The sequence below is a fragment of the Chlamydotis macqueenii genome, chromosome 12, assembly GCF_036417535.1.
Source record: "Chlamydotis macqueenii isolate bChlMac1 chromosome 12, bChlMac1.mat, whole genome shotgun sequence".
NCBI classification, from domain to species: domain Eukaryota; kingdom Metazoa; phylum Chordata; class Aves; order Otidiformes; family Otididae; genus Chlamydotis; species Chlamydotis macqueenii.
The window spans coordinates 8,300,515-8,322,927 of NC_141567.1; the positions used below are offsets into that span (position 1 = coordinate 8,300,515).

Here is a 22,413-nt window from a genome sequence, read left to right on the forward strand (position 1 = left end):
CCAAATCTGAGCCCTGGGGAACATCGCCTGTGACCAGTCACCAGCTGGATTTAACTCCGTTCACAACAACTCTCTGGGCTCAGCCATCCAAAAGGATGCTCTCAAGAGAGTACAGGCTTGAGCTGTTACTGAGTCATCCAGGCTTGGTCAGAGACACTGTAAAAGGAGTCTGCACTCCAGCAACTGTCCTTTCCCATCCAGATTTAGCAGAGTCAAGGCCTAAAGCACAAAGTACCAGCCAAAATGCTTCGCACTCCCTCCATTTTGTCCCATATCCAGGGAACACAGTCTCTCTTGCTCCCTGCTGGCAAAAATCTCATTGCGCCAGTCCACAATCTTGCTTCACAGTTTTGGGGAGCTGTTTTTGGAAGAAGCTTCGTGCAAAACTGTCTACAAAGCAAAGAATCTCTGCAAAAGCAACAGAGAGGCCTGAACTGGCCCCACAAGAACCAGGGACAGCAAACCCAGGCTTGAGCTGGGGGTGCAACCAGCCACTTGTGACACTGCCACCTCCATCTCACGATACTAAACCAGCGAGCATCACTATCCCTCATGCAATATCCCCAAAGGTCTGGGTAACAGACTGTGCAGTTCACATTCCTGCAGCCCTTTTTGCTCTCGTGACCAAAAGGCAACCTCAGCGATGGAGCAGGGACCATCCCATGCCACACAAAACTAAAGCACAGATGAGAAAACAACTTATCCCTCATCATACAGCAAACCTTTCAGCACATCTTAAGATGCTAATCTCCCAATATCCACCTTTTCACTGTCTGTACCCCAACCCAGGGGCCCCCATCAAAATCCCAGCAGTAGGGATGAGGGATGCTTTGACAAGGCTGGGTCAGCCCTAGGGATGCTGCTACCAGGCAGCAGAGCAGTATTTTGGGGCTGGTCCCTGGGGAGGACACCCAGGTGGCTGCCTGGGTGCATCTCAGCTGCACCCCACAGCACCCTGAGATGCCCAGCGGAGAGATGCTCACTGTACCCAGTGCCTGCATAGCAGCACAGCGCCTCAAATAAAACCTCCCCACAGCCAACACAGTGAATAAGATTACAACAAATATAAACTAATGATACAGCTGTCAAGACAGATTAGACTGCACAGTGTAAAAAATTGCAGGGCTGTTTAGTCACAACAATATAAGATTAATTTATCAATACAGCTTATGTGGCACTGGAGAGATAGCAAATTGAATAAGTGAATCTTTTCTACACCTTGCTTAAGGAGGGAGTCTCAGACCCGACGGGCTCATGGGTCTGGATGCTGGTGAGGATCCGCAGGCTGGGATCAAGCAACGGGGCTGGTTTGATACAGCCCAGGGAGGTCTGCACACCCATCGCAGGCTTGGGTGATGGGCACGCATGCCACCTACACGCATGGCTCTGTACCCACACGCTCCAAAAGGTGTCCACCCCTCTGCAGTGCCAAGCTGGAGAAGGATGCTGCTAAATCAAGATGTCCAGAAGCTGCTGCTGCAGGCAGGAACTTCCCAGAACCCTTTCCACAAGCTCCTCTAAGTCCAGCATTACGGGACTCCAGCCATTTCGGGTCGTCTCACCTTTAAGCTCCATTCCAGTTACAGCCTGTGCATGTTTCCGCGCACACAGCAATCAGAGGCAGCCATCCACCGTGGTAACGTATGCAAAAATATGCACAGCCACCTCCACCCTTTGCAGGCTAAGCCTCATCAGACCCAGGCAAGCTTGCAGATCTTAGACCGTCTCTCAAGAGTGCCCAAAAAGCAAGAATCCAACCGACAGGTCCTTGGAAGATGCTTCCCTATTCATCCCACAGCTTCTGCCCGAAGACTACAACATCCCCAGTGGGCTCGTATCATTTCAGATCTCTCATACGTTGCCATCTGTGGGTTAAAAATGTGCAAGTAAATAAATAGCTACAGCGATAATGAGCCAAGGTTTCGATCTGTGAAGGTGAGAGCACAGCGGCAGCCGCCGGTATGAAGGAAGCGCCCGTTTCTATAAATATTGAAATCCGGTAATTATCATCATTAGAACTAGTTGTGATTTAGCCATAGCTCAATCTCAACAAGTAAGAATGGCATTTATTTGCCACAATTAGAACAGCTAAAAACACTTCCCAAACTGTGCCTGGTTCAGCCTGCCCCCGCAGTAGGCTCTTTGCTTGGGGCAATGCAAAGGTGGGACCACTTGAAGGACCATGGCAGGGGTGAAGAAACCCTGTGCTCCTCCAGGGACACCATGTCACAAACACAAGACCACTCCATCTTCTAGGAGCCCTTCCCAGTGCCTCTCCGCAGCTTTCTCCCTAACTGTGCTTCAGCCCAGCTAACTCCTGCCCCACCACCGGTGCAAAGTAGCTGCTCCTTACACAAAGTCCCCGTTAGCAAGCTGCCATTCCTCTACTGAAAATTTCTTTGCATTTGAATCAAAAGGCACAGAATTGCTTGAAAGGCCTGGCTCACCCAAGCCATCTAGCTGGCAGTGGAGGGCAATGGTCCTGGTAGCACCCAATTGATCTGAAATAGCCATCCTGATGGACACGCGTTTCTTCCTCTCCTGGGAACTGCTAAGGTTATGCCAAGAGCCTCCACACACTCAGCATCTCTTCCAGGCCCCAAGCAAGCACTTACAGACTCCAAGAGCTCAGCATGCCAGACGGACAGACATCTTCATGGATAAACTTGCTGGAAGACCTCATCCTTCCTGATCTCCATGGCCAGGGATCAACCCTCTCATATAAAAGCCTGCAAAGGGCATCAAACTCTCCTGCTCTACCTCTGCAAGGTGGCCAGGGGGCCACCACCTCTCCACGAGCCTTTCAACACGCAGGGACTCAGTCATCCTCACATCTGCACCACAGCTGCCACCAGCAGTTTCCCAGACTTTTCCCTGATGATAAACAAACACCTACAAGGTGCAGACAGATATTGCAGGAGGCAGCATCTCAAGGTAGCTATAATCACCTCTCAGCTACCCAATCAAGGATCTGACCCAGGAAAATCCCCATCTACTAACCCAGATCACCCAGGGCCATCTCCTTGTGCTTGCTCTGAGACGCAAGATTTTCCCTGAGGAAACGTGCCCCGCTCCCCCGGTCAGGGATGTTCCGTCTGACAGTCACAGTGAATATTTTCCCCGGCTTATTCGATAATATCTGGAAAGGGCCGTGAAATGGGAAGCTTAGCCATTCTCCGCTGCGCGGGGGCGAAGGCGCTGAGGTGCTTGCTGCCAGGTCCCAACTACAGCCCAAATATTCATCCTGGCCCCACAGGTCACCACCTGCTCCTCCCCGAAATGCCTCCAGCCCTGGGACTTTCTCAGCCCCCACCTCCCTCCAGGGGTAACCTGACCCCTCCAATGGCTTTTTTTTCCCCCCATTTCTTGCCTCTGAACTCTCTATAGTTTGCCAATATTCCCCATAATAAGCTACCTCAAACTGAGGCCACATTCCTGGGGTTTTTTTATTATTATTATTTTTGGAGTTTTCTGTTGTTTTGGGTTTTTTTTCTCACAAAAAAAGTGCCAGATCATAGCTCTGCTCCCGCAGCTCCCCATCTCCCCAAACGCAGTCCATCGCTATTTGCTTAGGGGCCGAGGCCAGTTTTCAGTCCATTTGGCAGCATCGTATCCAAGGCAAACTGAACTAATTTTAAGAGTAAGATTTGGCGAGACACTATATCAAATGCTTTGCTAAATCCAAATATATTAGGATTTCCACGTTCCGCTCAGCCACTAATTTTGTGATTCCATCAAAAAGAAAAAGCAATCAGGTTTGTCTGGCAAGATTTATTCTTTCTAAATCCCTGCTGTTATTGCTCATGCTTTTCTTATCCTCTAGTGCTTCACTTTCTTAATACTGCAGGACTGGAAGCGTTTGGTGGAAATTTATTTTTGATATTTGTATGGATTTTGAAAATCTGCCTCTGCTCTCCTCCGCTGCCCCCTGCCTTCCCCACTGCGGTTTGCATCCCCACGCTGCCACCGTGCACATCTCCTCCATCCTCCTCCCAAAGACAGAGCTCAGCGGGATGGTAAACCCTGTGGTTAATACAAAACTGGCCTCAGAAACAAGATAGAGAAGAAAAAAAGTAATAGGAAAAAAAAAAGGTTTGGCAGCAGGAGAAAGGTCTAAAGGAAACACCCAGCTGGGTCAAGCCCAGGTCCATTGCAGAGCCCCACCAGCAGTGTGAACAGCAATATTTACGCCTAAATCACCCATCCCGGAGCATCATCTCACTTTTCTTGCAAGTTTTCTGGCAAACACCCTCCAAGCAATTGGGAGGAGTTGAGCCACAGATGACACTGGTCGGTGCCTTTCCAGAGGACACGTGGTCCATGGCGGGCCGGCGCCAGCACATCTACACACCAAATCCCAAGCCACTCTGGTGGTTGAGGAGCTCCTCCAGGCTTGGGGCTTGCAGAAAGACCTCAGGAACGGCTGTGCTCCCCCCACCTTCGGCCAGCACCCCAGCTTCCCACTCACACCTTGGAGATTTGGGGCACCCAGAAAGCCACATCACAAGGCATTCAAATCTCCTGCAGTGTTTTCCTCCACGGGGAGCCAAGCAGAATTCTCTAAACCCCATGCGCACGCAGCAGCTTTGCAGACAGCACCATCCCGAAATGCTCCGGTGACCCCATCCTGGCTCTGACTGTGCATCTTCATCTGCGTGCTCCACTGACCTCTGTGGGAGCAGGGTAGAGCTGCTCACGGATTTCAGGGTAATGCTTGCTCCTGCTCATTAGGAAGAAAAAGGCAGCTCTGCCTGAGCATAATCGGTTTCCACTCGCTAAGTCTTTGGACGCAGCAAGGCTCAGTATTTTCCACATCAAACATCACCCACCATCCAAGCCTCCTGTCTGGGTGCCCGGTGTGCGTATGCACCCTTGGGAGACCCCATCCATGGCAAAGTAACAGTGCTACCAGCCTGGATCGAGCCTGAGCCACCCACACGAGCCAAGCCATCCGCTCTAGCTGCAGTCTTGCCCCAAAAGGCACAAACACTTCCTTTTACACAGCCGTGGCCCTGGCTGAGCAGTGAGGCTGATGTTACGGACAACACACCTCACAGAACAGAGCTGATGCCCCCATGCTTGGCTTCCTCCACCTCCCTTGGGTCAGGTCTCTGCCAGACCCCTTGCTTCAGCTCCTACATGCTGTTGCAGCATCATTATAGTGGGAAAAACCACAGCATGGTCATCCCAGCAAACTCAGGGCTCAGAAACAGGGTACCGACATCCAGCAGAAGCTCAGGTGATGGTTCTCCAACACCACAAGGGACCTCTGCTGCCCACAGCTCCCTCCCCCCTATCTGAAGGGACCTCAGATAGCAACACAATGAAGACAGGCTATGGGATGACCCTAACCACTTGAGGAATACATTGAGATTTTTGCTCTGCTCTAGCTATTTTTACATCTCAAAAACAGGTCCCGGGGGAGCAGCCCGCTCCAGAGACCTCCCACAGACTGGGATGTCTGCGGTCAGGCACAGGCTCCAGCAACACCCTCCAGCTTGCACCCAGCTGGCTGCAGCCCAGGGGCTGGGCTGTCATCTTCAGCCATGTCCCGCTTCCAGCACCAGGATGACCTTCCCCACAAGCAACCGGGCAGAACGTCCTCCACCAACTCCTGCCTGTGAGTGAGTCCCAGGGGAGATGCTGGGAGGGATTAACTGGCCCTGAGGCAGCTGCCCTCCATCACTCCACCTTCCCCCTTCCTCCATCCCACCCAGCCTCACCAGGGCTCAGGATTTACACAGGCAGAGCAAGGGGGGTTGGCAGCAGAAAACCGATGAGGACAGAGGATTTACAGGCAAGGGTCAGTTTCAGGGGAGGCGGAGCAAAGCAGAGGGTGATTTACAGGGTCACCAGCGATTTACACAGCAGGTAGCACCCAGGAGGCAAGGATTTACAGGGGCAGGGGAGAGGTACTGATTATGGGTGTTTATTAGGAAATGAGTGTCTCCTTCCCCTGACCGCTGTGACCCAGGGAGGGGTGCAGGAGCAGATGGATTTGCTACGAGCCTCCCCCTTTGTCTGGAGGTCACGGACAGGCCAGCATCAGGGGTCTCCCTGTCCCAGCGCGGCTACAGGCTGTAGCTAGCTTCTGCTTGGCCATGGAACCCTCAGGGTCATTTCAGTATGTCCCTGTCCTGCCACAACCCCAGGGCAGTGCTCCAAGGCCAGGCTCTGTGGTCAGTCCCTCCAGGGAGACTACAAATAGCAAAGCCTCGGACATCTCCTCAGCCTAGAAGCCCTCCTGGCAAGACCCACAGCCCCTTCCTGCCAGGGTCTGATGCAGCCCATCCGCTGGCAACGTTGCAGCATTTCTCCTGATGCCAAGGCTCCTCACTGCTGCTGGGATGGGGCTGCTAGGCTGGCGACAGGCAGGCAGGGGTGATGGTCTGCCACCCCTCCATCCCAGGGCTGCTAGCACACACACGAGTCACATCACCCAGTCTCCAGTCTCATTTTCCAGCTGCTTCTGGCACCCAGCAGGAGCCAGGGTCTGGGGTCAGCCCCACATGCGCAACCCTGAGCACATCAGTTTGGGCAAGCAGGTCCTTTCCCTCCACCACCGCATCTTCCCCTCCACTCCTGAACGGCAGCAGGGCTGGTGGGGGATTCACACCTCAAGTGCACAGGGCAAACACAAGTGGCAGCATGTTTGGGTCTCCAGCTGTCACAAACCTCCCAGCCCAGGCTCATACTAGCAGCATCCCTGAGCCAGCAGAGGCCAGGCTGGGCATGAAGATGGGCAGGTGATGCCTGACCGTGCTCACACTGCCAGGCATTAACCTCAAGGGTTGCACATAGAGTGAAAAAAAAAAAAAGTAAGAAATACACAGGAAAAGTTGTCCTGGCACCAAGACTCTGGTTGCCACTCCACCACATTGTGACATCCTCCCATCAGCACACACCACGCTGTGCAGGGCACTCAGGGAAGCATGACAGGCACCACATTGGCCTCTGCCACTGCCGGAGGTGCCAGGACCAGCTTGACTTAAAGTTCCAGAGCTACTCAGGAAACCCTGCAGCCCACAGCCCATCCCTGCCACCACTCCTCATCAGGGGGACAAGCCAAGGACTGCCTATGCAAAAGTGATGTTTGCAACATATCATGGCCTGGGGACCAAAAATTCAACCATGGCACCTACATTACATGCCAACCCACATCTTACATGCTTCTACATTTACTCCAAAAAGACACCAGGTCTGGTTTGCAGCACAAACGGTGGAGAGGTTCGTCCTAGAAGAGCCTAAGAAAGGGAATTCACTCAGACATTTCATCTGTCTCATTCTCCGGACAGTCCCCAGATGATGTTGCACCAGATACAAGGAGACCACATGCTTAACAAATGCAGTCCCTGGAGGGAACACCAAATTTCTCACAGAGCTGGATTGCTCAGCACTGGGGTGCAGTAGACCATAGGCCACTGCAGAGGGAGGGAGGGGAAGGGCTCCAAGCATTGACCACAGCCACCCACGAAAGCATCAAGCACTGCCCAGCCTTGGCATGGCATAAACGTGATGAAAATAAAGTTATGAGCAGCCTACACAAGGCAAGAGAATAAGTTTCTCACCTTTAGTTTGGAGAGACGGCAGCTTTGCACTGCAGAAGGGTTACGAGCCACACTGGCCAATAGCCCCACACTTAAGAGCTCCGATAACATCCCATCGCTCGTAGGTGAGGGCTCACTCCCAGCACAGCGCAGCTGGTCCCGCAGCTCCCCAGGGGCATCTCCCCAGCAGAGAAACACGGGCACACACAAGCACCAGGGCATCACCAGAGCAAGCTGCTTCTCTTCTCCATGTAAAACTTCCAGAGGCATGACAGCAGCATCCAACTACACACCATTCCTGAACAAACACTCGTACATACATCTTCACCCGAACCGCAGGCAGCAGCAATGCCATTGCCCCCACCTCGCCACCCCAAAGTTTGACTAAAGCTCAGGAGTATCTTTGCTTTTATAAATCTCTGCCTTTTAATGATGGCTTCAAGGCTCAGAGAAAAAAAAAGGGCCATTAAACTCACTGAATAAGTTAATGGGGCAGAGAGAATCCATTTCAAAGCCACCCCAGGCTATTTTCCTCTGGAGCTAAAGCCCGAATAAGCAAAAAGGAAAAATTAAAACTGTAGAGTGCTTTGCCAATAAATAACCCCCAGTGTACTCCGCTACCAGGCAGGCCTCCATTTGCAGAGATAATAGGATGCAGATCAGTTGCAAACCACCTCCCCTTGCAGGGACCACCACCTCTTGATGGCAATTAGCCATGACATGGCAGGAACCTTCGTCTCCTTCTTAGCCCCTCCATCTCCTCCCTGTCCCCTTCCATCCACCTGGGCAGGAGGAGGATGGCACATCCCACAAAGAATTCCCTAAATCCAGCAACTTGGGTCTGCAATTCCCCGATACCCATGCCCTGAGCACACATTCCCACTTTTTCCCAGCCCTCCTCTCTGTTCATGCTCCTTCACCAGGTCTTCTCCCTCTCCTTCACCAGCAGCACTGTGAGTCAGTCCCTCGCCCACCAACCAGAGCGCACACACAGCAGCTCCTCCCCAAACACTTAAACAAGTGCACGTCCCAAAAAGAGGGGGAAAAAAAAATTAATAAAAATCCTGTTTGTAAATGTTGATCCCTCTAGATGCAGTTTGTTTACTATTTAATATTTAAAGATGCTAGTTAAGTCTCTGAATAAATAAATCTATGTTACCCGTGCCTGTTGGAAAGCAGGGATCCTTCCCTGGGGGCCAGGGCACCCCAGAGCACCTTGGGTGCTGGGCAGCCTGCCCAGGGCTGCGGATAAGTCCAGGGGCAAAGCCTGAGGATCCCACTGCCATCTTTCCTGGAAGGGAGAGCTTGTCTGCAACACAAAACAACACCAGGCACAGCCCAGACTGGGGACATCGGGAACTTTGGCCATTGAGACCCAGAGGAGAATGCAGGCAGGGCAAGGCACAGAGAGGAGGATTTCCAGGCAGGGTTCCCAAAGCATTGCCTCTTGGCCCCGGAATGGGATCTCAACTGCAACTGAGGAGCCAAGGGCTTGTGCTCCCGTGGGCCAGAGGATCAACCCACAAAGCGCTGGGGGGACACAAAGGCACCAGCACACATTGCCACAGCCCACCACTGAGCAGGCAGCCAGGGCTGCTCTGGGACCTGCCACAGGCACCCACCTCCCTCCCAGTTGCCCCCCGCCCAGAGCCAGAGCAAGAAATGCACACTGCTTCGTACCTGAGAGCATCCCAGCTTCAGCTCCTCTTCCCAAAACCACTGCTGCAGCATCTCACCAGGAGCACAGCAACCACACCTGCCTCACCCACAAATCCCAGCATCCCTCGGTGCCCACACCTCAGCTTTTCCACCTGATACCTTTTCAGCCTCATTAGGCTCTGCCTCTCCCAAATCCCCTCCAGCTGTACCGTGCACCTTGCTGTTAACCCCCTGGGTGCCAGGCTCCACAGAGCTCCCTGTTGTACAGGCTCCCTCTCTGCCCAGCCAGCATCCCTGAACCACATCAGAGCCCTGCGCGCACTCCTTGAGCTCGGGTTTTGCTCTGATGCCCCTGAGGACACCCGCCAGCATCTGCCCCGACCTGAAATGAGGGGCACAGAACTCACCAAGGGAGCACCAGGCTGCTGCCCCAACGCTGATCCGGCTGTGTGCTACTCTGCCCTCCCCACTGTGGAGCCTGAGACAGCCTGTGAGAACACTGGCAGCACAAATATGTTCAGAGCCCATGTGAGGCTCAAACTAAGAAACAACCCCAGTAACACTCAGCTTCTCTTAACTGGCACAAAGATTGCTCCAAGAGGACAAAAAAGCTCTCCAAGAATTCCCTGCATCCTTCCCTGGAGCCCTGGCATCCCAAGGTCATTCATCCTTGACCCTGTGTCCTCCTAAACTTCGCTTGCTCCCCAGGCTGCTCAGCTGCAGCCACCATGTGACTTGGTGGCTTTCAGCTCACTTGTCCTAGGATATATTTTGGCTGGGAGAACACAGGCATGGCAGGTGACAGCCAAAACCAGGACCTGCATCATTGCCCCAGGAGCACTCAGCCACATCCAAGAGGTTTGGGGGACAAGAGATCCTTCCAGCCACATGAGTCACAGAGCTCCCTAGAGGCAAGCCCATCTGTACCGGGATGGACACGATGGATGCCCAAGCTGGTCTTGCCTATCTGGGTTAGAAGCAGGCAAGAGGAGGGCTGTGGTCCAGGAGAAGGGCAGGCAGCCCAAGGGAGCATCTGCACAGCTGGATCACAGACCAGAGAGTCACAGCTCCTGGTTTCCAGCCCAGGTCACTGCACAGCATCTCCATTGAGAGCGTGGGCTGGGGAATGAGGCCAGAGCTGGTCCAGGAGCAGAAGGAAGGTCAGCAGCTGGAGGTACCCAGGCTCTTCCCTGTGAGCTGCTTGTCTCAGCAGGGTCAGGAGGTAGAGCCTGGCATTGCTGCAGCCCAGCTGAGCACTCATGTTCCTAATTTATCCTTGGCAAAACCCTGAGCATGCAGGGTCCTCAGCAGCACCCGGATTCCCAGCATCTGAGCATTTCCACATTAACATTTCCTAGTGGGAACCACCTGGGGAGAGCTAGTTAATGGATAGCCTTGCACAACCCAGGAGGACAGGGATTTCACCATGCTCACATCTGCTGCTACTCACTTAGCCCCCAGGGACAGTGCAGGACAGCCAGCAAAGGCACCAGTGCCCTGTGCCATCCCTAGCACAACTGAGCCCAGCACAGAGCCATAAGAAGGCTGCAGGGAAGGAGCTGCATGGGGATGGCACCTGTGCCCAACCTCTCCCTACATCCTTCCCTGGAGCCCCAGGAAACCAAGGTCATTCAGTTGTCACTGCAACAAGCACCAAGGTCAAGGATGAGCATCCCAAGCCACCCATCTGTGCTATCACACACCACACTCCCTCGGGAATCCTCCTGACCTCTCTGCTCCACTGCTGGGACTTTTGTTTTTAATTGAATAAGCATTTTTTCTTTCTGCCTAGGCCAATGGAAGCTGTGAGAAGGCAAACGTGGAGGTGATGCCACATGCTGGAGGAGGGGGTACAGGACGGGGACAGACACTAACAGGCTCCATTATCTCCTACACCAGAGCATTAGGTGGCATCTGGAGGAAAGCTGGCTGCACACATGGTTCTGGCTTCTCCTTCGGCTCCCCAGCTGCTATGTCACATGAAAACAAGCTAAAAATACAGCACGTATTTTCCTGGTGCTACTCTTGGAGGCAAGCAGGGGCCAGGTCTCACACAGAGGGTGACAGGGCAGGACCCCCAGCCCCACAGTGTCTGGAAACAGGGTGGTACACGGAGGATGGAGATGCACAAGGGCACAGGCAGCAGGGCTGGTGGAGGAGTCCTGATAACTGGGCACTGACTCCAGTGCAGTCTTCCAAGGGGAGTCCAGAGAGATTTTAATCTGCTTTTCTTAAACAAAAAAATGAAGCCCAAGCCCCAAGCAATATCACTGCTCTAACCCACATCCATCACCCACCCCTCAACACACAGCCACCCCAATGCCACGATGCTGGGGGCCCATTTGCTGTTGCATTGCGGGACCACTGGGTGTCACAGCCCTTCCACCACGCTGGCAGTGCATGGCAATCACTGGAAATGAAATAACCAGCCCATCTCAGGGCCTATCTGCCAGGGACAAGGAGATATCCCTCAGGAGCTGCATATGGAGGATGCTGCAAGGTCAAAACCAGCTTTTACCACCACTAGCCCTTTCCTCAGGGAAAGCACCAGCTCTTCTCAGCTTCCCTTGGAGAAGGGCACGTGGCCTCTTTAGCCCTCCAACCTCCATCCAACCTCTACAGCAAAGGGTTAATCAGAGAAGCAAAGAGCATCCAAGTCACCCCAGAGGCAACTAGAGACAGCTTTCACTCTCTCACCTCTACATCCAGGATTTCCCTGGGGACACTTTCCTCAGGTGTTCAATACAACAGGACCAATGTTAAAGCCTTGTTTACCCCCTTCTCCATGCTTGGCCTCTCCTTAAACCCTGGCCAGTGCTGAGCTGAAGGGTCTCCATCCCCGCTCAGCTGCTTGCAGGCCCGTTACACAGCTGCTCCGTGCCTCAGTTTCCCCATCAGTAAAACGGGCAGAGCTGTAAGGAGCTTCCTCAGAGATCACACACAGCCACAAGCCCAGACATGGACAGCCGCACACCACCGCGATCAGGCACCTCAAACCCAGAAACACCTTCCCACAGTACCCAACCCCGGCTGGGTCAACACCTTCCAAAAAAGCTGCAAATCCCTTCAATTCGCAGATGGGCTGGGGCTGCGTGGGTGTAAGGGCTGCCTGGGTCAGGTAAATGGTACCTGGGGATGCACGGACCGCATCCTCCCACAGCACGCCAGCACCGTGACCCAGCACCCAGCCAGATCCTGTCCAACACGGCGGGGTGCCCAGCTGGGAGCCCACCGAGAGGCACGAACATCCCAGACCAAAGGCTCCTCTCCCACACAACACGCATCGGTGTGCCAGCAAGCAGAGACCTGACCCCCCCGCGCCCCAGGTGCCACCGCCCCCGATGCCACCGGCCCGGTTTGGTTCCCGGCTCCATCCCCGGAGTCGCCCGTGACCGGCTGTCTGGAGCTGCCGCTTGCCCTCTAGCGGCACAGGCACCCTCAAACCGGGGGAGGAGGTGGAGAGTATGAGGAGGGGATGAGGAGAGAGGGGACCCGGGGCTGAGCCGGGCTGCGGCTGCTCCTGGAGGGGGACACAGGGGAGACGCTCGGTCGGGGCTGGGGGTTACGGCACATCCACGGAGCCGCCCACGCACAAGCGATCCCGCACAAACAGCCTCCGTCTCCAGAGCGGCCTCACCACACTGGGATGTGAACGCAGGGAGTGGTCCAGTGGTCCTGGCGCTGTGCGCGCGATGTTCCGGGACCCAGAGCATCGCACAAGGCAACGGAGGGTGCTGCTCCTCATCTCAAAGCCCCTGTCACAAAGCGCCCACAATATCCAGCCACCACACATGAACTGCAGCCTCTGAACAGCAAACTCACCCCGGCAGGGGTTTTGCTGCGCATCCCTGGGTGCCAAGGGGAGAGTTAAGAGGATTTGGAGGAGGCCAGAGCCCACACATCACTGTCAAACACACCTGCTTAGAAAGCACCTACACAACCTGCTGAAAGCTCCGCTGCAGGAAACCCAAAGCTCAAAATTACTGCTATTGCACAGTGCCTGGTAAATAATACAGCAAGTTACGAGCATTATTAATGCTCACTCTCAGAAGCCTGGCAGGCTCAGGGGCTGGTTCACTCCCCACATGACTGCAGCCCCCCCTTGAATGGGATGCACCAGATCCAACCATAAATTCATGGGCAACACCTAGCAAAGGCACTGCGCTGAGGACAAGCAGCAGGCAGCATCCCTGAGTGTAACATACCTGGAGGGCTCCCCAGGGGTGACCCCATGGCCTGTTCAGGGGGTTCACCGAAAGAATCCAGTATTGCTGGGTGCATGGGTGGTCACAGGCCTTTGGGAGACCACCAGCAGCCTCACGCCAAAGCATGTGAAGGTGTCACTCCACAGAAGTGAGCTGATAGGGTAGAGCAGACCCACAGAGCTTTCCCTAACCAAGATCTATGAAAGTCCCTAGCCAGAGGCAGAATACATCTCCGACCCCAAAGGGCAGCAAGGAAGGTCCTTCCTCAGTCTCTTCCCCTCCATCTCTGCTTCTCCCAGCTATAAAACACCTGTCCTAAACCTGAAGCATCCCCATCTCACCTCTCCAAGCCCAGGGAGACAAGCCAACAGGCAGAGCTGGCCCAGACCTCCCCAAACCCTGCAGGAGATGAGGGATGGGGAGATGTCACATGCAGTTTGAAGCCATTCGAGTCACCAGCTCCTCCTGTCCAGGCAGCAGCTCAGGCCCCATGTTTAGCTCAGAAAAAAAAAACCCTGGGAAGTCCAGGCAGGCACCAAAATTGTCTCCTCCCCAGAGAAAAAGCAGGGGAGGGCCATCAGCAGAGCCAGGCAATGCAGAGATGGCTGGGGAGCACTTGGGGACCCCAGTGGGATCAGGCACAAGAGGAGCGGAGATGCCAGCAGACTCTGGCACAGAAAGGCAAGTGACTCAATCCAGCAGGAATCCTGTGTCCCAGACAAACCAAGGCTGTAACCCTCAGGTGCCTGCTGTCCTCTGCTCAGTGTTAGCTCCGTTGCTGCTGGGAAATCAGAGCTGAGACCTGGCCCTGACAGCCAGCTCCTCCAAAAAGCACCTTTTATAGCACATATACCCCAAATCCTTCTGCTCTGCCCCTACACATCGCCCGGATGGCTGCAGAAGTATGCGAAGACCCAGACATCACCCATGCCAGGAAAATACCTCCTTCCAGGACTGGTCAAGCAGAGAGAAAGGCCGTAAGAGCAGGGCAAGGAGCCAGCAGCCAGCCCAGAGGAGGCACCCAGCCCTGGGTGCCCCTGGTGCAAGTTCACCTACTCTGGTGTACAGGGCAGCACCCACCATGGACCCGATCCCCTGAAGCAAGGGGGACAATATGGGGACAGTCAGGATGGGTGCTCCCAGCTTAGGGCAACTCGAGCTTCAAGACCATATCTCAGCCCTCATCCTTGCCCCCAACAACTCTGCACCCTCTTCTGTCCTCACAGCCTCGTGCTGCACCCACCTCCCCTTTCCTAACATGCTTCAGGATAGCCACTCTGCATAAACAAGAGCCTGCAAAACAAAGCTGGATTGAATTAGAGACATTTTGAATGGTCTCTGCAGCAGCCAAAGCCTCCAGGACCAGGAGATGGGAGGAATGACAGGATGGGAGGCTTTGGAAATGCAGAGCCCTTCATCTCCAGAGAGCAGCAACACATGAGACACACTGGGCATGCTATGGCTGATTCAGAGAGGGTGGAAAAGTTTGTGCCCTGTTATCTGGAGCAGAGCAATCACCAACTTGAGCATCACAGCTGTTTGGGCCACCAAAGCAAGTTCTGCTCCCTCCAGCCCTTCCAGGAAGATGCTTGCCCTTTCTTTCTTCCCTCCTTCCCAGATGCAGGCGCACATGGGTGTCGTCAGTGCCTTGCCTCTCTCAGCACCAGCAGCGAAGGGGTGCTCTGACTCTGTGCACCCCCTCGCTCTTCCCCACCCCACACAGTCCCAGCTCCCTCGCAGCAAGTGGGGGCTGCGCTACCGCTCTGGCTCTGACGCAGCTCTCCCACCCCCAGCCAGGCCCACGGGATGGAGCGGATGCTGCCGTGGGCTGGTGGGACAGCCCTGCAGGAAAGGATGGGGCTGCTTTTCTTGTCCATGGAGGGGAAAGATGTTTCCCCTTGGCCTTGTGAGACCCAAAAAATCCTGCATCCCATAGTACTCCACAACAACCCACCTCCTCAGGAGTTGCTCTGAATTAATCTTACTTGGTTGAAGGCAGCTACAAGCTGCACAAATAAACTCTGCAAACCCACCTGTTGGGGTATTTTATTGTAAGAAACCCCACTGTCCCCTGGTGAGACTCAGTAAGGGAGCAAGGCTTTCTAGACCAGGGACATCTCCCTACCTGAAGGGAGCCCAGGGGTGACAAGCGCAGGCCACCGCCGCCCGCCTGGCAGCATCTCTGCAGTGCCATAGCAACAGCTGAGAAGTAGGGAGGCCCAGATGGCAAACTCCTCCGTCCATCCTTCCCCACGCTCCGTGCCAGCGCACGCAGGCACTGCCCACGCCGCCAGAAGGGTAACTCCCCAGACCGCCCATGGCACGCAGCGCCCACTGTCACCCCCCAGGTGTGCCCAGCCACCCCATGCACTGGCCAGACACCCTGCAGTGCAATGGATGGGGACCCAAAGTGGCAAACACCCCGGCTGCTTGGTACACAGGGGCAGAAGGGGTTTTGTGCTGCAGGACCCCCAGGACTAAAGTTCTCCCTGTGCATCTGGTCTTTTTAGGGAGGTCTTGCCAAGGATGGAGCCCCACACCACAGGGGTGAGGCTGGGTTAGGGGAAGCTTGAGTATCCCCACAAGTCACAGCCAGCTGGGGACACAGCAAAGGCCACCCAGCTGCACAGGGAAAAGCGATGGCATGAACACATGCCAGCCCCGTTGTCCTCCTCTCCCCAAATCCAAAGGGGAAAGTCCAGCAGCCTGACTCTAAACTGGAACCATCTCGGCCAAGGTCCAATCCAGCCTAGATGGGACCTTTGGCAGCTCTCGCAGGGATCTCTGTGTGCAGAGCCACATCCCCAGGGATGTGATTCGGAATTGGATACGTTTCTGGGCAGGCTGGGAAAGGGCAGAGGAACAGAGGCCAACCCAACCTCCATCTCAGGGCAGGAACCTCCTGTCCCTGCCCTGCTTCACCCTTAACCTGGCACCGCCTGGATTTGCACAAATGCTGTGTCCCAGTGTCCCTCCCAGCCAGGTCAGGAGCCACCCAGCCCTGACTGCAGCTGCTCTGCTCTCCCTGGAAAAAAAAAAAAAAAAAAAGAGGATGGATGGGAAACCAGAAGCAGCAGGAAACAGAGCGCAAGCCATTTGTTTGAGGGGTACAATGGGAGGCTGAGTGATGGGGTACCACACCGTGGGCACCCAGGGGGCTGGTCTGCCCTGCCAGCCTCCATGGGCAGCGCTCGCTGCAGGCTGAGTGTCTCCCATCCTTCTTCTGTCGTCCTTGCCTCAGGGGTCTCAGCCACCAAGATGTGAAATAACCCAAAGCTCCTGACAGCTTCGCCCCAGATGCTGGGGGTCTTGTCTGGTTGGGGTGGGCGGGCACGGAGGGGCCTCTGCCTTTTGTCAGCACCACCCAAGCTCAGAATGCCAAGCTGAGCTCATCTTCTGGACATGAGTAAGGCCTGGCTTGGCCCCAGACTAGTTTCACCGCCCTGTATCCTGTCACCTTTTCACCAGCAGCAGGATGGAGCAGAGGCCACCACCTTCCCCAGGGCCTGAGGGGAGGACCCGTCTGGAGCATCGCATCCCCTGGCCACAGGGACAGGGCTAAGGTGCCTTTGTCCACAAACAAGGTGAGCTGCCTGCTGAAGCCAAGCTCCCGGTGAGCACGGCAAGCAGAGAGAAGCGCCGTTCAGTGCCCAGCTGAATCAGACCCACATGCTGGGAGTGATTCAGCCATGACCAGGCTGGGCTTCAATGCACCCTTCGCCCCGGCACCCATGATGTGGGGGCTGGCAAGGAGAGGCCTGACATCAAGCTGGAAGAGTGCAGGACACGATACTTCCCACGCAAGAGCACGAATATGGGTTCAATCCTGGCTCCCAGCAGTGGCTCCTTTACCCCACACCATCCAAACCATCCCTCTACTCCCATAAGCATCCTCTACAAACTGCTCCTGTTTTCCCGGTAAGCACAGATCCCTGGGGAAAGTTTTCACTCATGCTCAGTCTCAGCCCCTTGCTGCATTTTGGGGTTCACCCCAGTCCTGTGCCTTGGCCCCCAAGCCCAGGGAGGGAGGCGTGGGGCCGGCAGCGATGCAGGGGATGAGGGAACGTGCTTTGCTCACAGCAGAGCAGAGATGCATGCAGCATCCAGCAAAAAACTGGCATCTTCCCCAACTTAAAAGAAGCTCCTCTCCAAAAAAAACACCCAGCATCTCCGTTTCTGGAGTTGTCCAGTTTTTATCTTTTTTTTTTTTGCCTCTCTCCTTTTTACAGACTGCTTATGGGCATTTTTCAATTTCAAAGCAGTAAAGACATTTTCTGGGCACAAAGGCGTCACGCAATACCACCTCTCGCAGCGGTTCGGATGCATGTGTGCCTCTGACAACGCACGCTCGCTCACCCTGGCAGCTTCCAAACCCTTCGCAGCCTTTCCTGCTGCTCCCTGCCCACCAAAGGGTTAAAACCAAACCACAACAAACAACAAGCACGGGGGGGGGGGGGGGGGGGGGGGATGATGAAACACGAGTTTGACTTCTCCAGCATCACCCAGATCTCTCCAGCATAACAGGGAAAATACTCCAGCACCGCGACGCAGGATAAATGTGGGGCAACTGGAAGGGGAGCGTAGCATTAGTTTTTCCCTTTATTTTCCCCATTGCTGCTGGGTTTGCAGAGCTGTGCTGGCAGGGCTGGGGGTTCAGGGTCAGCGGTATCTGCTGAAAACCTGCTTGAGCATCTCCTGCACCTGTAAGCAAGCGGGAAAAAGCGGCTCCCGTCATCTTTACCCAGCAAAGGTGACGAGCAGAGCTGCGAAAGAGGCATTGCAATTACTCCATGGCTTTGCTGCAATTGCACTGTGACCAAACCAAACAGCCTCAGGAAGAGACCCAGCAAAGCCCTCTCCCTCCATGCAACTGTGCGATCGAGGTGGAGAAAAAAAAAAAAAGAAAAGAAAAAAAACCCCTCCATTACTCATTTCAAACCTTGCTGCATTTAACTGCCAGAATAAAGGATTCCACCTCTTCTCTGCTCAACTCCCACTGGCAACTTGCTCTGGGGGCTACATTTCCCTAAATGCTCACATTTCAATTAGCATTAGAATAATGAAATGGCTCAGAGTTCATCTCACCCAAAAATGTACTGGAAAATAAAGAGCAGAGATTGGAAGCGATGAGAATTCCCCCCCCCACACACACACACACAGCATGATGGATTCAGGAGAAGGAAATATATTCCTTTCTCGACTCCACGCTGATGAGATTAACATGGGCTTTACTAACTGCCTCTCCAAACAAGGATAATGCAACTTCAAGTTGATTTTCCAGATAAACAAGCATGCAAACAAACGCAAAGTGCTCGACTAAAAATATCTCCCTGCTCCGATGCTTCTCCCCACCGCCACCACCCCGCGAGGAAAACACACAAATCCTATCGCAGCACCACAGCGAGTTGCAAAATTTCAACAATGAGAGTTAAATAAGCTACTTAAGGGACATCTCACTGTCCTATTTTTTTCCCCACCCCTTAAAAAGGCGAAACCGCAGATCTCCGGATACGCTCAGCCAGGGCAGGGAAGGGAGCGTTTTCTCTTGTGAGGATGAAAAAAAAAAAAAAAAAAAAGATATTCTAATCGGATCCAAAGTCTCGAAGAAGAACAAGTAGCTGAGAACTTGCTTTTCCCTCCCAATTTGGGTATATATGCGGCTGTCTGTGGCTGTGGCGTTGCCCCCCCCCACCCCCCCCCCCCAACCTTGCAGAAGCAAACAGTTAAAGGAAGCAGCAGCTTTAGCATCTTTGCCTGCTGCTCTCTCGAATGCTAAGGAATCAGATCTCGTTTACTTTATTCCTCTTAAGCCTTGGTCAAACTGTTGCTGGGCTTTTTTTTTTTTTTTCCAATTTTAGGGGTTAGGGTAAGGGGCAAAGCCGGATCAGCCTCCCCTGCTCGGGAAGCAGGGCTGAGCCCCGCACAGGCAGCGATGCCCAGGGCACCTGAGCCCCGCAACCGGTAGCCCAGCCCGCAGCCCCCGGGAGGGGGACCCCCACTTACATGGAAGTGATGTTCCTTGAGATGTCCGTGATATTGATGCTCGTGTTGCCATTGCTGCTGCCTGAATCCTGCCCTTCCAAGAGAGGGAAGAGGTTCCCATCATCCGGCTTCTTGCAATTGATGTCTGTCTTGCTGCAAAGACAATTAGCAGGGCAAGCCAGCACCGAAAGCAGATAGTCTCCCCAAATGCTCCAGAGCAAAAATACCCTCCAGAAAGTGCACTTGGTAGGGCAAAGAGAGACATCCATCTCCGATTGCTGCTTCTAAAAAAGAGGAGGAGGAGGAAAGGGGGAATGGAGGGAGGGGAGGGGGGGGAAAGGGGGAAGGAAACAAAGGCAGAGGGAGGAAAAAAAAAAAAACAAAAAACAAAAAACCAAAACCTCAAGCGATCAGATGTAAAAATCCTCCAGCAGATGAAATCATGCTGGCAGCTGGCTCGGAGAGGCTGTAATTCCCGCTACGGCAGCGGCCGCGGGCGGGGATGCATGCTGGCCCGGCCGCCCTGCGCCCGCCGCTCCGGAGGATTGCCACGGCAGGCTGGGGAAATAAATAAATAACAAAAAAAAAAAAAAGAAAAAAGAAAAAAAAAAAGAAAAAAAAACCCGGTGCGAAAGTCACCAAGTCCCACCTACTGGGCAGAATTAAAATTGACACACCTGCAAAAAAAACCACAGCGAAGGAGAGAGGAGGGGGCGACCTCCCCTTCCCATCGCTTCCCTCCCCCGGGCTGGCCAGCCCCGCTGCGGCGGGCACAAAAAGCAGGGGGGGGAGGAGGAGGAGGAGGAAGGCTTGCAAAGCGAGCCGGGCTCTGCAATAAAAAGGATTCCCCACCCCCCCCTCCCTCCCTCTTCGCTAAAATCAATTTGGAGGAGGGGTGGAGTTGGGGGGAAAAACCCACCCCAGCACTGCTGGAGCCCCAGCGCAGGAAAAGTTGCAGCTGGGGTTAAATTCGTGCTGGGGTGGGAGGGGGGAAGAGCAGAGGGGCTCTGGCTCGGCTCTTGCTTTCTCAGGCTCTTTCCTCTTTTGGAGGATGCTGCCTTTCGCTTGGTTGTTGGGTGGGTTCACACCCCACCCCACCCCCCCCACCCCTCCCCCGCAATCCGGACACAAGGGTGGAGAGGAAAGAAAGATTAAACTGAACTGGAGGAGAGTAAAAGCCAGTGTAGATTACAGCTTTTTTTTTTTTTTTTCTCCTTTAGAGGATCCTAGCGAGAGGCAGATCAGACGGCTGGGTGGGGAAAAAAAGCGACTGGAGAGCACCCAGGAAGGACTTTCTAGAAAAGACACACACGCACACCCCCCTCCCCTCCAAAATGCAACGGGGACTGAGCTGGCTGCCGGGAAGCGCAGGCAGGAGCACCCAGAGTCGGGGCTCCCGTCCTCCCTCTCCTGGCTTCCCCCTTCCTTCCTGCAGCAGATTCTGCAATCAGACATGCAAAAAAAAAAAAAAAAAAATCCTGAAAGAGGAAGACTGAAGTGTTGAAAAGGCTGAGCTCAGAGCGCCGAAATGGCATCAGGAGAGCAGTGAGCGCGAGCTGAACAGCAGAGCGAATTAAGATGCATGGTGCATTTTTGGCAAGCACAAACCCAAGCAGATCAGAGCTCTGCTTAATTTGCTCTGCTTTTCTACAGCGCTTTTCTGCATGTCTTCTCCCCCCCCCCCCCCCCCCCAACAGTTTCATGTCCCTACTCCTCCGTGCAGAGACACGGCGATAAAGGGACGGTGCTGCAGGCAGGAGCACGGGCGAAGGGAGGAATTACAGATGTAGGACTCCAAATATTTCAAGGGTCTGCTGCTGCCAGGCGCGGGGCTTTGCACGGGAGGAGAGACAGAGGCATCTGCACACGGGCTCAGCCAGCACCTCCAGGTCCTGCTGTGCACCCCAAGTCATCTGAGTCCAGAAGAGGCAACAGGATTTGGGGATTAAAAAAAAAGGGAAAAGAAAAAAAAAAAAAAAAAAAAAAAGCAGCTGCATGGAGGATTTGCAACCGCGATTCAAACACCCATAGCCCTTGTCAGGGAGGGGGCTGCCCACAGCCACATTTGCAAGGAGCCCATCGCAGCAGGGCAGGAGCAGGGCTCACGCTTGGGTAACTCCTCACCCATTGCCATACAGTCGCATCGCAGGCCCTGGGAGCAGTGGAGATGTGAGAGGGGCTGCACACACCAGGGCATGTCCTGCTCCCACGGGGGTTTCTGAAGTGCCAGACAACTTCATTGGGGCTCCTCCTGCCAGGGCTCGCAAAGGGAGCAGGGGCACTCATCTAGTTAATAAATACCGAGGTGGGAGGGCTGGTTTCTCCCTGAGCCCCACCTGCTTGCAAATGGCTGAAGTGAAACACCTGGGTCCAAAGAGGTCACTGAAGCAGCTGGCATTGCAAGGAAGAGGGGCACAGAGGGGCTGGTGGGTCCCCACTTCCCTGAAAAGCAGCTCCCATCCTCAGGCACGTGTATGGAAAGCGTGGCTGAGGAGGCACCAGAGAGGAAAACACTGGTGCATGTTTTTTCCTCCCTGCCTCAGTTTCCCCACCCATGTCAGAGAGATGCCATTCCTGTGGCTCAGTACTGTCACCAGACTGGACAAGACACTGATGGGGGGCACTACATCACATGCCCCTGGCCACGGAGAACACCGGGCATCCCGCAATGCCCAGCCAGCCTGTGGGCTCATCCCTTAGCAGCACAGGGGACAGAGATGTCAAGCTATCCACAAAACCAGTGCCTGGGGGCGAGATCAGATTTTCCTTTATACTGGAACTGGTGCGAGGTCACAGCCTCCTCGTGCCACTTGACGTCAATCGCACCATCGCATGTGACACCAGTGTAAGGCCATCAGCCTACCCTGGCGTGTCACCACAGGGCTGGTCACAGGGTGGGGACATGTCCAGGGGACACGCACCCACTGCTGTTCTGCAGCACAGCAAAACTCTCTTTGCCTGGACCTGGGGGAAAGCCTCTCTCACCTGGAGGTGCCGGGGTGGCACTGCTTGGCACGGGG

The 22,413-nt window shown here is 54.4% G+C and overlaps 1 protein-coding gene across 5 annotated transcripts in view; it reads right to left on the reverse strand.

Moving 5' to 3' along the window:
- The window catches only part of NTRK3 (neurotrophic receptor tyrosine kinase 3), a 222,041-nt gene extending 201,925 nt beyond the window's left edge, over window positions 1-20,116 (reverse strand). For 2 of the 5 annotated variants that reach the window (XM_086757139.1, XM_086757142.1), the window contains exon 1: window positions 19,415-19,775. In XM_086757139.1, the coding sequence (XP_086613265.1) occupies window positions 19,415-19,662 (248 nt within the window). In that variant the 5' untranslated portion in view covers window positions 19,663-19,775. The other 3 variants (XM_086757138.1, XM_086757137.1, XM_086757141.1) reach the window with 3 other exon arrangements.
- Window positions 20,117-22,413: the final 2,297 nt, after the last annotated feature.